Source organism: Egretta garzetta, unplaced genomic scaffold, assembly GCF_000687185.1.
Source record: "Egretta garzetta isolate BGI_Z169 unplaced genomic scaffold, ASM68718v1 scaffold149, whole genome shotgun sequence".
Classification (NCBI taxonomy): Eukaryota; Metazoa; Chordata; class Aves; order Pelecaniformes; family Ardeidae; genus Egretta; species Egretta garzetta.
The window spans coordinates 189,585-202,844 of record NW_009269998.1 but is presented as its reverse complement, the minus strand read 5'-3'; the positions used below and the strand labels follow the sequence as shown (position 1 = coordinate 202,844).

Sequence of the window (13,260 nt, the reverse complement as noted above, 5' to 3'; positions counted from 1 at the left end):
GCTAGTGAAGTAATTGAACAATGAACGTATTGCTGAAAACCAAACATTTTTTACTTAGCACACTATAATAATGCCTCACTGAGAGTTGCTGTTGGGATCCCTCTTGTCCCCTCATTTTCCTAAGGTCTGGCATTCCTTTTACATCCTGTGAAACAGCTCTAGATCACTTCTTGCTCTGTTTTTGCAATGCAACATTGAAGAGGATGTTTGGATACTATACTGGTTTATTAGTTTGTTGTGTGGGAACTAGGTAGCAGACACACCAGGGGAGGGGATGGTTGTGGTTTTCCTTACCCTGAGCATCTGGTGTACTTTCTATCTTGTTATTCATAGCGGCCCTGCCCCATACACTCAGGAAATATTTTGTTTCTCCAAGATAGGCAAAGATGTACACTGCAAACTTCTAGATGCATCTATAGTATTTTCTGAAAAGAGAGATTAATGGAAAAAAACAAGCTGTGAAGTTTGCCTAGTAGCTAAAGAAAGTACAGCCAAGGTTGAATTCATTCTATTACAGCTAAATACTGCTTAGAATGGCTGCCATTCAGAGGATTAAACATCTCGGTACAATATAAAAGTGAAACCAGTTTTCCCTGATCATTTGTTAGGCATTATCAAGTTTTGAAGTCCAGTCCCTAAAGGTCATCTTTTTTTTGTGGTTGCTTTTACAAAATATCCCTCTGTCTGAGTTGAATGTCATTTTTCCTTTATTCCAGAGTTTGCTTTCTCAAGTAGCTTTTGGTTTCGGTACAGAATACTTGTCTCGCTATGAAGAGCAAGGTCTTGGGCTACAGTGGGGTAACATCAGAACCAGTCCCTTGGAAGGAGATGAATATAGTTTTCTTTTTTCCATTAAAATGATGCTTTTTGACGCTTTTCTCTATGGAATACTTTCTTGGTATCTTGACAATGTTTTTCCAGGTATGTCAATTTCTTATTCATACAAAGTAGTGATAGTTGTTGTAAACTGTGTTGGTCTAATCAGCTTCTGAGTTATTTTTTCTGTCAGAAAAAGGGTATTTGACATTGTAGACCGTGAGTCTTATCCAGTATAGCACCACTGGCTCATTAATGGGTTCCACTTTTCTCTCTTTCTTTTTCCTTTCTCCTATTTCAGTCCTGAAAAGGATGAAAAAGGAGGAAAGAGTAAGAAGGAGGATGCAATATCTGGTCCTGTTTTAAAAATTAAATAGAAAATAAATCTACAAAAATACCATCTGTTAAAAGCCAATTTGTGTACATATTTTTCTTTTGAGAAGTTTCATCCATTTCTAGCAAGACTTTTTAAAATTGTTTAAAATATAGAAATAACAGTTCTAGTTAATGTATATACTATGGCTGCATTAGGCCAACTATTTCTTAAAGGAACTATTTCCTGAGGCATATGCTGTGTCCTAGGCAGCTGTGAAAGTTCCTGTGTGGATTTACTTTATTACTAAATGGGAATCCTGGTTCTAGTGCGAGTTCACATAAGGATTTTCTTTGTTATCAATTACAAAGTTTGGGAACTTTCTTTGTGAGAAAATGGTTTGTCCTTGTAGCTTAAACAGTTATCTTGCTTCTTATTGAATATTGTTACAATATAATAAATGCAGACTCTTACGCTGTACAAGCAAGTGACCTTTTTTTTTCATTAATTTATTACTCCCAGATGTGAACTGCAGTTCCAGAATGTGTTTCTTGGCAGATGGCTATCTTTTTTCTTTTTTTTTTTTGCTTGAGTGGTTACTCAGAATTTGAGATCTTGTGGGTTTTCTAGCTATGAGGGAAAATTAATGATGGATAAGGTAAGATGGTGCTTGCCTGCACACATCACTTACGATAGTTAATCCAAATCAAGAAAAGATAAGGATTTGTTAAATGGGTTTAGATGTGTCTGAGGATATTTTGCTTCAAAATTAAAATATGACCTTAAGTCTGCTTTGTTTGTGTTCCTACCAAAGTGAGCTACGCTACACCAAATTAATGCATTTTCAGTTTTTAAGAAATGTGTCCTCACAAAGAAGTTTATGCAATTTTAACATACTTATTTTCAGAGCTGACTTGCAGTAACTTCCCTAAAAGTTCCTCTTTGGAGAAGCCCGTGTTGCAACTCTGTTTATTTAGAAAAGAATGAACAATGCACTATTTCCATAAAACAAGCAGGAATTAAACAACAGGAGTTTCTTTGCTCATAGATCCAAGTTGGTTTTTTTTCAGCCAGCACTTTAGACAAAAGTAACGCCTCTCAGGGCTTCTATTCATTAGCTTCAGTTCCTCCCAATATTTGCTCTGAGTAGCTCCTTGGCTTTCTGCTCCTCTGTTTCTGTGGAATGTCTCATAGCATTTCTCTCACACACACGCAGACCTGCCAAATCAATGCTGTAGTCTTTGAGTTTACTATGCATTCCCGGGATAATCCCTTGAACCATATGGTTCAGCTCCTGCTCAAGTTTTCTCTGCGGCCAACCACCCATTGGCACACTGGTCCTTTGGCTATTTGAGCATTCTGCTCCGTACTGGAGTTCACTTGGGTTTTGCATTCATCCTGAATGAGAAGCAATTATTTTAGCCACCAGCTTCAAAGGGGTGTAATCCAGCCCATAACAAGTGCAAGGCAAACTGCTTATGGATGCAGACAGAGCGTTGTGTGCATTAATGGGAGTACAAGTTGTTGCCTGACATACAGGGTATTTTTGGTAAGTCAGAAATAAGCAGGCACTTTCATAAAAGGTGGTTTTCAATATAGAAAAACTGATCATCTTTCAGTGAGCATCACAAATTCCCTTTGCTTATTCTGAGTAAGTAGCACAAGGCCAATAACATCTGGGTTCACAAGGATGCCAGTTTTAAACATAGCAGCTCAAATCCCTGCGTTCTATAAATCAGTATGATCTAGGAAAACAGTGTTGATTTGCACTAGCTCTGGTCTGGCCTGACAAGAACTGATAATGTTATTGTACTTTCTCTTTTCAAAACAGAGTTAACCTGTGACCAAAAAAGCCCATTTCTGCTTAAGAAAAGGATTACTCTTTTGTCACTTTTCCTGCAAGACTGTGTGCTGAAATAACAGCCAGAGTCTCTTTTCTTATTGCCAGTTGTGAATTCAGGCCCAGGGTAATACATGTAAATATAATAAGATTTTTGCTCATATCAACCCTCAAGCATTAAGTGGACCTTAAAGGAAAATCCCTGAGTGAGACTGGGCTCCCATCTTAAGAAATCAGGATGTTCCTCAGCAGCTGCTGCCTGGTTGGTGAGCGTTCAGATTGTCCCCATGTAGGGAGTAGCTTCATTCTGTAATTAAACCATGTTCTACTTAAGAAAATGTAAGGCCAGTCAGATCACATATTTCCTGAATATTTTACTTCTGTTTAAAAAAACCAGTATCTGCAGACAAAATCTATTCTGTCGGGTACTTGGTGAATGGTTTGACCTTCTGATATTCAACACTAGGACTGCAAGTGTTTATAATTATAGCTCAAACTTTGCCTAGATGAATTTGTGCCCACTGAGGAATGTGTCTATGAAGTGCACTTTACCTACTTATTTTTGTTTCAGGGGACTATGGGCTACCACAGCCTTGGTATTTCCCTGTGCAGGAATCTTACTGGCTTGGCTCTAGAAACCCAAAAGCTGAGAAAACAGCAACTGCTGATGGTGAGTTCTTTTAAAACCTTGGTGTTTAGAAATAACTTCAAAACCACTGATCTGCTTAGAGGTGACTGAGTAACATTTCCATTACCTGAGCTGCTGCAATGATTAGAGACAGCCATACACAGACTCCCAGCAGGTGCCTTTGAACTTGGAGTGTCCTGCTATTATTAGAGTTATTAGAGATGAGTCACTGTTCCACCTGAGAGCATTTAAAGCATGGGTTAACAAGCAATGTCAAACCCCCCCTCTCTAACCAACACCTTTTTAGACATTCAAGGAGTTCTTATTGCCCAATATAGCACTGGTGAAATGAGTCAACATGAAATATAATGTTGATCTTACTTACACTGAGGCTCCCCCATATTTCTAAACCTGATTCTTTTCTATTTAGTTGGACACTCATTTAAGTCTGGTTACTTTGGGTTTGTAAGCAAGATCAAAAGCGATGCCACCCTTGGACCAACTTGAATGAGTGCAGAAGCCCTGCTTTTGTGGATTTTTTTTCTGTGCATTGATACTGGAGTAGCTAAGAACAGCATATGAATGGTTGTATTTAAATAGGAATTAATGCAGAATGATGATTAATGTCTGGAATAGAGGCTTGCTGAAGGTGGTGTTTTGAAATCTGTCTTGAGTTTACAAGGTAACAGTGAAACCAATCAAAATGACGCATGAAGAAATAATTTCTTCAGCTTTCTCATTACCATCCTTACCCTTCATCAACTCAGACAGACTGCTGACAAGGCAGTCTCCTCTCGGGGTGATACCTATAAACCAGAAGGGAGTTAATCCTTTCTGTGAACGTGCCGATAATACATGCAGTGCTCACATGTTTTGATCAGAAAAGAGAAGGTTATAACATTGGGTTTTTTTGAAGAGACTTTGCCTTCTGGTGCATTCTGAGGGAATGAACAGTTTTCCTTTAGACTTGCTGTGAGGGTATTCGGAATGGTAGAGGCTTTTCTAGATATTATGGAGTCTGTTACCTGCTTTGGCTTTGCAAATGCTGCCCACCAGATTAGAACTTGACTGTGTAGGAAGAAGAGCCAAAGGAGGACTTGGAGCGTGTTTATAGATGAATGGAAAATTTCCAAAGACCCAGATAAGATGTCAGCCACTACATCGTACTGACTTTCTGTGGAATTTGGGCATATCCTGCACCTCTTTTGAATACCTCAAATGTGGAGCAGTTACTTACAGGATTTTAACATTTTTTATTTATTTAGCTTAAGCCTAAATTTAATAGAAATTAAATCAATTTTCTGGTTATCTTACTGCCTCACAAGTTCTGTGTGTTCTTTAATATATTTCCAATACGAGGCAGAGTCATGATTTCTTAGTACCCAAACTAAAGGTTGTGAGAAACCTTGAAAGCCCCAAAATATTCAGTTGCTTAGGTAGGTCAGCAACAGAAAAGTATATGGCTACTATTTAATTGCCAGGTTTTTTATTTCATGAGTTTTGAATAGATTTTTTTAGATTACTTAGATAAAACATTTTTCTTAAGTGAAGCCTAGAGTTTATTTTGTAGGTGACATTACATCAGATAGTTGAGCTGATCTAACAGCTCACTGTTGAGAAAAAAACGGGGCAATCTTGCAGTTGCTTCCACAACTCTCATCCTACTTCTGCTGATGCTTGTCGGTCCCTAGTAAGATTAAGAGGTAGATCCTTCTGGAAGCCATTCCCAAGAACATGAAGGACAAGGTGATAGGAAATAACGAGCATGGATTTACAAAGAGCAATTCTTGCCTAACCAGTCTGATTTTCTTCTGTGATGACCAACCCAATGGACAAAGGGAGAGCAGTGGATGCCATTTAATTTGTCTTTAGCAAGGGCTTTAGCATGGAGTCACATAGGTGGACACTAAGGTGGGTAGAAAATTGACTGAACTGTTGAGCCCAAAGGATTGTGATCAGCAGTACAAAGCATAACTGGGGACCAGTTATTAGTGGCAAGGGGTCTGACGGGGGCTGACACTGGACTTGATACTGCTTAATGACTTTTAACAGCTTGAGTGATGGGATAGAGAGCACCATGAGCATGTTTGTGGAAGATGACAAATTGGAGGGAACAGTGGAGTGCAGGGCAGCTCTTCAGAGGTACCTGAACAGGCTGGAGAAATGGCTTTATAGGAACCTCATGGAGTTCAACAGAAGTATATGTATAATGCTGTGTCTGGGATGGAATAACTCCACAGGACAATACAGACTGGCCATCACCTGGCTGGCAGGCAGCTTTTTAGAAAAGGTCTGGTTGACAACATGTTGGACATGAGCCATCAAGTGTGCCTATGTAGCCAAGAAGACCAGATGCATCCTGAACTTTATTTAGCAAGAGTATAGCCATCAATTCAAGGGAAGTGATTCTTCCCTTCTAGTCAGCACTTGTGAGACTGCATCTGGAGTACTGTGTTGTCCAGTTTGGGGATCCTCATTGAAAGGAGGGAGCTCAGTAAAGAGCCACCAGGTTCATTAGGACCTGGAGCACATGACATACGAGGAGATGCTGAAAGAGTTGGATCTGCTCAGCCTGAAGAGAGAAAGCTAAGATAGAGCTAGACTTCTCAGATGTGCCTAGTGGAAGCATGAGAGGCAATGGATGTAAGCTAGAAAACAGGAATTCTGATGCAATATAAGAAAAAAAATGACTTATTGTGAAGGTAGTTAGAACACTGGAACAGGTTGCTCAGAGAGGTTTTGAAATCTCCATTTTCTGAGAGAGTGACTGTGATCTGTATTGGCCCTAATTTTTGAGGATTGAACTGGAGATCTTTTGGAATTCCCTTCTGATCTGAATTATTCCATTATTATCTCATCTAGTCTGAATATGTCAATACTTATTTCATCCTGTGTTCTACAAAACATTACCTTGGATTTTCTCAAGCAGGGACAGTTGGAAAGGTCACCTCTGACTAATTCCTTTGTTGGAGGCATATGATTCTTACCTGTTGGAAGAACTAAGACTCTTCAGTTCCTCGGCTTACATGAACATCTGTAGAACTTTCTCAACTCATATCTTTCCTTCAAGGATAATACTGAGCATTTTCTTTTTTCAGGAGCTCCCTCTTCTTACATCACTGTTCTTCCTGCATCACGCCTATCCCCATTAGTGATTTTATGACTGTTTTCCTTCGTGGCAGCAAGGTCTAAGACCAAATTGGAAAGCCAGAAATTCTTGTACAAACGTTAACACCAACTCATTTACTCCGGCCTGGAGCTAGTCTCTTAATCTAAGTAGCAGTTTAGCAGTTTGCTTTTCATTTAACCTTTTCATTTTGTTTTTCTTCCTCTCACTCCCTTAAGTCTAGGAAATGTTTGTATGGCCTTCCTCTTCATGTGGTGAAGAATATGGTCTAGAGCAGCATGGACAAAATATAAAGCACGTACTTAATATTAGTCAGAATCTTCTACTCGAAGTCTATAATTGAAAAATTGTCAGTCATCTTCCTTAAATACCTGTCCTGATACTGTGAAGCAGATTTTAAGCTATATGGCTTTGAGTGCTCTGTTCCTAACTTGAGTAAAGCTCTGATGATTAATGCTCTTGGAGAGCTCAAGGCTTAGGACTACCTCCTTTTCCTCAAAACACCTCTAGAGATAAGAGGAAATTAAATTTTGGTTAATTAAATGTTGGCTTCTTTTGGTTTATATAGAAAAAAGTCCAGAGTCAGAAGGCTGTGTGGATCAGAAGGCCACAGAAGGGGAAAAAAATGAAAGCAGAACAAAGAAATCTGAAGAACATGAAAAGCCAGAAGAAAAGAGTGACAACCAGGGGGAGAAGGATGGTAAAAACAAACAATGTAAACACAAACGAGAAAAAGAACCCGTCGAGCAGGGAAAGCCGAAGACAGATGTCCAGGGCAACGATGACATGCATAGTAAGGAGAGAGAGCAACCTGAGTACTTCTGAGATATTACACTCATTGTATTTCATAACAAACTAGATGTAGGAATGGCTGAAGTCAAACTACAAGAGCCCAGTGGGCTACAGAGGATAGCATGCGACTGCCAGAGCTAAGTTCAGGAGAGGCACTGGCTCTCCCATCTACCCTCTTACTGACTCCTCTACATTAACAATACCTTAGAATATTTTAGCCACCACATGAGAGAGCTGCCTTCCAGAATGCAGGCTGTATAGGAAGTTAGTGTTCGTGCTGAGGGAAGCCTCAGAGACACATACACTGACTTCTTAGAATTAAACAGAGCCATGACTTCAATAAAAATACTTACACTGAGAGGAGTGATCTTTTCTTCTGTGTGTCTGTCTGCAGCCTTTTCTGATGCTGACATTAGCCACCACCTAAGAATTCCTGAATGACCTGCCTTGTTTTCAAGTCCCAATGACTTCTTTTGTGGGGAGCCAGAAGAGTTTTGTGTATGTGATGCTCAGAGGAATGCATGTGGATTCTGTAGCAAAAGTAACTGCTACAGACAGCTCTGGGCCCACTGACTCTCTTGAGAAGCTAGAGATAAAAGTGGGGTCATCAGAGCTCCTCACGTAGGCACTGAAAACATGCATTCAGGGTGAATGGAAACAGGACAGGACTTCAAAAGAAAAAAGACAGGCAGAGGGCAAAGGTTATTTCAGCCAATCTTCTCCTAGTACTGCCTTATCTTTGTGGTGCTGTACTCGTCAGCTCCCAGGTTCCAGCTGCTCCATGCCACAGAGGAAGGGCTCTGCCTGTCACTGCACAAAAAAGCCTGCCTTCCCCTTCAGCACCCATGCAAGAACGGGGAGACATGTGGAAAAGTCGAGAGCAGACCTGGTATGGTTCAAGGACACAGTTTCCAAAGTGGCTTCATGTAAGAGCCAGTGCTTCATGTAAGAGTGATGGGATGGGAAATGGAGAGTAGTCCTAATGGCTTAATTCTAGTGCAGTCCAATACTAGCACAGGTTAGCAGAGCAGGGCAGACACACTATAAATCTGTCCTAACTGCCTGATACATTTTAAGCAGAGCTTTCACCAAAGCCCCATCCACGTCCCCCACAGACACTGTCACCTCTGAAGAAAGACCTGAATGGCCCAAAATTGGACTGAGGAAATAGGATCAGAATGGAGAAATACGAATCACCAAAAAAAGGGAGCTCAACCCTCCACCAGTGCAAAGCAGATCCTGCAGGAGATCACCAGAGAATTTGCCTCAGAACTTATCAGTGAGTCTTGCAGGCAAATATGAATTGAGCTCATGATATATATAAAACCAAGCATGGTACTTCAATTGCCAATATATGCAGAGCTGTGTGGCCAGACTCCATGTGAACTTTTGTAAATACAGGGGTGTTTGTATCTGGCCCAGTAATGTAAAAGGAAACCTAGATTGCTTTACAAAGCAAAAGAAATGTTTGATATAAACATCATTTTATTTAAAATAAAGCTACCCATTCTAGATTAATTATTTCAGCAGCACTGTAGTATACACAGCTCTCTCATGTACAACATATTTGGGACTTTTTCCTGAGTATTGTTTATAATGACAGCCATACAAGCCACCGATGGAGGTGGGGCTGGTTTCACCCAGATGGCATTGGCTGCTCTCCACACAGGCCTGCTGGGTACTGAACAATTTAAGTAAACTGCAATTGCAAAACAAGCCTCCCTACAAAGCCTTGAGCATTCTGTGTAAACAAAAGTGGACAGGGTCTTTAGTTTAAGTTTCTCAACTCCTATAATTCACATTGCCCAAGGGCTTAATTTACTTCAAAGGAAGTTTGTTTTGTCTAGAAGCTGATGCAATAAAACATCCTGATGGTTCTATTTACAATAATGCATTTTTAATCCTGAGAGAAAGCCATCCCATGTAGTGCTCATGTTAGGCACTGCCTAAGTCTCTGAGCTGGCCTCAGCAAGGGGGTAAATTTCACCTACCAGGATTAAAGGCAAATGTTGGGGTTTTTTTAAAGCATCATGGTAAAAGAATGCACAGCTGGGCAGATGATTTGAATGGCAGATTTCAGCCTGGCTCGAAAGGCAACCTGTTGCTTGTTTAATGTAATCTCTCAGCGTATCTAAGTATCTACAGAAAACAATCCCAAATAATCTTTCTGCTACACAATGAAAACAAAAAGCACGTTCAGCTTCACCTGATCCAATGACTTACCACTGCACAGACCATTACAATTCTGGGCTCTGCTTCTCCTGTCATTGATACATGGGTGAATCTAAATAAACTGCACTGGAGTTAGAAATCTTGCCTCAGTTTGGTACTGTTGTGACTGGAGAACCTGGCCCTGGCACATGATGCTGTATTTTACTGGGTTTGTGCTGTTGCTTCTGCACTTATTGATGTCACATCATCAGAACTGGGATTAAAACATGTGCTTTTATTCTTTTTTCATTCTTGATTTCTTACCTTTCAAGTAAATACCTTCTTTGAGCCTGAGCCAGCAGGATTGATTCCAGGAGTATGTGTTCAGAACCTGGTGAAGATTTTTGCGAACAGGCCCAAGCCAGCAGTAGATGGGATGAATATTACTTTTTATGAGGGCCAGATCACAGCTTTCCTCGGTCACAATGGAGCAGGAAAAACAACCACCATGTAAGTCTTAGAAGAAGCAAATCCAGGGCAGTGCTCTATTGCTCTGTCTGGAGAAGCAGTCTTCTCTTTTCACTCTTGCCTTGTCTCTCTGCCACCCCTGCAGCTAGCTTGACGTATAACATCAAGCTTTTTCCAGACAGGGAAATGCTGCCCCTAGGCAAGGAGAAGATATCCTGGATTAGCTAAAGCCCTGGGAAGGGAGGCAATGCATGACACAAACAAGTGAAAGTCTAGAGAGAAGGAGGCAATTCTTTCCCCCAGAATTCATTTCCCATGGCCAAACTCCCGATAGGTGAAGAGGGGGAAGGATCTTCTGGCTGAAAGAGCTGAAGAGTTGAAAGCCACCACACTCCATGTGTTCTTGGTTTCTCTGTCTAACCAGATTTAACTCAGTCACTTTTTTGGTCTGTGTGCAAAGGCGTATCAAATATAGGCCCTCTTTAGGCAAAATGGTTACATATATGCAAGATCCATGTCCAGATTAAAATGTTCCTCTAGTCCTAGAACCCTAGCATCTCAGGAAGCTAGACTTAAGGAATGTTTAATTTTCTTTATACAAAACTTTATTTGGCAAAATAAGATTAATTGGTGAAGAAAACATTTCATGAACCTGTGACAAGTTCACCAAATGTTGGAAGAACTGAAGTGTTTCCTTATGATGTTCCCCAGCAGAACGCTTTAGGTTTTTTAATTAAAAAAGACTTTTATTTCAAATGCACTTTAAATTGCCCTTTAATTTTTTTAATTGTTCCTCAAGAAATATGTTTGACCAAAAGTAAAAGCATTCTAATCTGCTGAAATGTTTTATAAATTTGTTTTTCTGTTCGTTGAAATTTCTATTGCTTCGAAATTTCCAGAACTGAAAAATCCATTATTCCTCTAAATCTACTAACAGATTCCACCCATTTGCAACATAACATTTGGCCCCATTCCATTTTACAGAAAATAAAGATGCAGGACATGAGTCAGTGTTGCTGGAGACCTCAAACCATTATTCTCTATCTTAGTCCTAATGAGCTTCATTTTAGATCCATTTGTACATAAGGGTGATGTAACATTCTGAACAAACCACTCTGAAACAGAGGAGCTGGCTAAAAATGTTTTTTAATGCAGGCCAGAACCATACAGACAGGTATATCAAAAATTACGCTAGCAGATCCACAAGATTCTCACTGCGGCAAGGCAAGAGTATTTATACCCATGTTTTTTACTGGAGTTGTTTTATCAAGGCCCATAGTAAGAAGTCATCATGCTCCATCTAGTGGAATCATGCTGGCACAGGAAGATAGGAGAGTGGGAATTTCCTCATTTTATTTTCCCAGGTCGATACTGACAGGCCTCTTCCCACCCACCTCTGGAACTGTGCTGATTGGTGGCCTGGATATTCAGACTCACATGGACTCCGTTCGGCACAGATTAGGCATGTGCCCTCAGTACAACATCTTATTCAATCAGTAAGTATCGTTCCATACCAGCTTTAAGAATAAGGGTCCCAGTCTGCACGCTTGACACATCCCCAAAGCCTGTGTTGTTTCTCTTAACTGTGCTGGCAGTAGATTTATCTCAGAGGCACTCCTCCCAAAGAAGATCTGATTCAGATTTATGGTAAAGCAGTCTCTCTTCCTTTAGGAAGATAAAGCTAGAATGAATTTATTGCTGCTTGGGAAAAAATCTGTTTATTCATTTAAATTGCCTTGGTGTCTTTCTGTCTGATTTCACAGCCTTACCGTAGCAGAGCACATCTTGTTTTATTCTCAACTGAAAGGGAGATCCAGGGATGAAGCTGAGCAAGAGTTGGAAACGATGCTAGAAGACATGGGCCTCACCCATAAAAGGAATGAAGAGGCTCAGAATTTGTCAGGTGCCCACAGGATTGTTCTAAGACATTTTTTTCTGCTGCCTTTTCTTTGTCTTTGGGCAATTATTGTTTGAATTACATGTTTGAGTTCATATTCTGACACATCACTGTGCACTGGGGAGGTTTTTACTCTCGAAAAGTAAATGGGACTGTACAAATAGTAAAGCTGGCACAACCTGTCCCTAAAGCTTCGGTTTCTGGTAAATATACAACAAATTCAAATATACTTAAAGCCATTATTATTAAAGGAATATGTATAGAAAAAATCTGTCAGTGTAATGAAAAAACCAGAATACAATATTCTGTCATTTCAAGGCAAATTAAATATTATACTATCATGCTGCTCCACTGTTTGGATCAGTATTCTGTAATACTGTATTATTTGGTAGGAGTAATTTCTTTCATTCTAAACTGCAAATGCACGTAGTGTATTTGAACAGATTTCACTTTCAGATTCAAAAGCTGATCTGAATAAACAGCCAGGTGTTCTTATACTACTTTGTCCTGGTCACAGCTATAAAAGTTGGCTAGTTTCACATGAGAACATGAAAATCTCATATCTTCCTGCTTTTGCTTCTGGCAAGAAGCAGAAAATGTGACACACAGATGAAAAATATATTAAAAAATAATAAAATTTTGAACAAGCTGTTCTGAATTTCAGAAGAAAAATGTGGCTATTGATTTAACTTTGCAGAAATACTTATCTGAGAATAGGGTTTCTTTTACTTGTATCAGTTTGTCTCCACACTGAAAAGCAGTGTTAATTACATCTCTGCCACTTCTGTAACTCATCTCAGACTCCTGGATGTGTCTGTCCTCTGGCAGGTGGAATGCAAAGGAAACTGTCTGTTGCCATTGCTTTTGTGGGTGAAGCAAAAGTGGTGCTCTTGGATGAGCCTACTTCTGGAGTTGATCCGTATTCCAGGCGATCTATCTGGGATCTTCTGCTGAAGTATCGCTCAGGTAACAGGTTTGGGAGTGGAAATTGTTTGGGGTTTTGGTTTGTTTTTTTTTTTTTAAACCTGTCTTAGATATGCAGCATGTGCCTGATGTCTAAACTGTCACGAGTAGTGGGATATGAATACAAGCAAACAAGATTCTTTGAGCAGATACCTATGGATGTGGCAAATATGAATACAAGCAAACAAGATTCTTTGAGCAGGTACCTATGGACATGGCAAACCTGGGACCTGGCTCTGGTGCAAAGAAAACCCTACATTAATTG

General features: G+C 40.0%; 1 protein-coding gene across 1 annotated transcript in view; it reads left to right on the top strand.

The window, feature by feature from the left end:
• The window catches only part of ABCA4 (ATP binding cassette subfamily A member 4), a 74,037-nt gene that overhangs the window by 35,394 nt on the left and 25,383 nt on the right, over positions 1–13,260 (top strand). Inside the window, exons 16-22 of the mRNA XM_035902862.1 lie at positions 717–921; positions 3,541–3,639; positions 7,293–7,517; positions 10,000–10,177; positions 11,500–11,631; positions 11,899–12,038; positions 12,861–12,998. Coding sequence (XP_035758755.1) covers positions 717–921; positions 3,541–3,639; positions 7,293–7,517; positions 10,000–10,177; positions 11,500–11,631; positions 11,899–12,038; positions 12,861–12,998 — 1,117 coding nt within the window. The remainder of the gene's footprint in view (positions 1–716; positions 922–3,540; positions 3,640–7,292; positions 7,518–9,999; positions 10,178–11,499; positions 11,632–11,898; positions 12,039–12,860; positions 12,999–13,260) is intronic.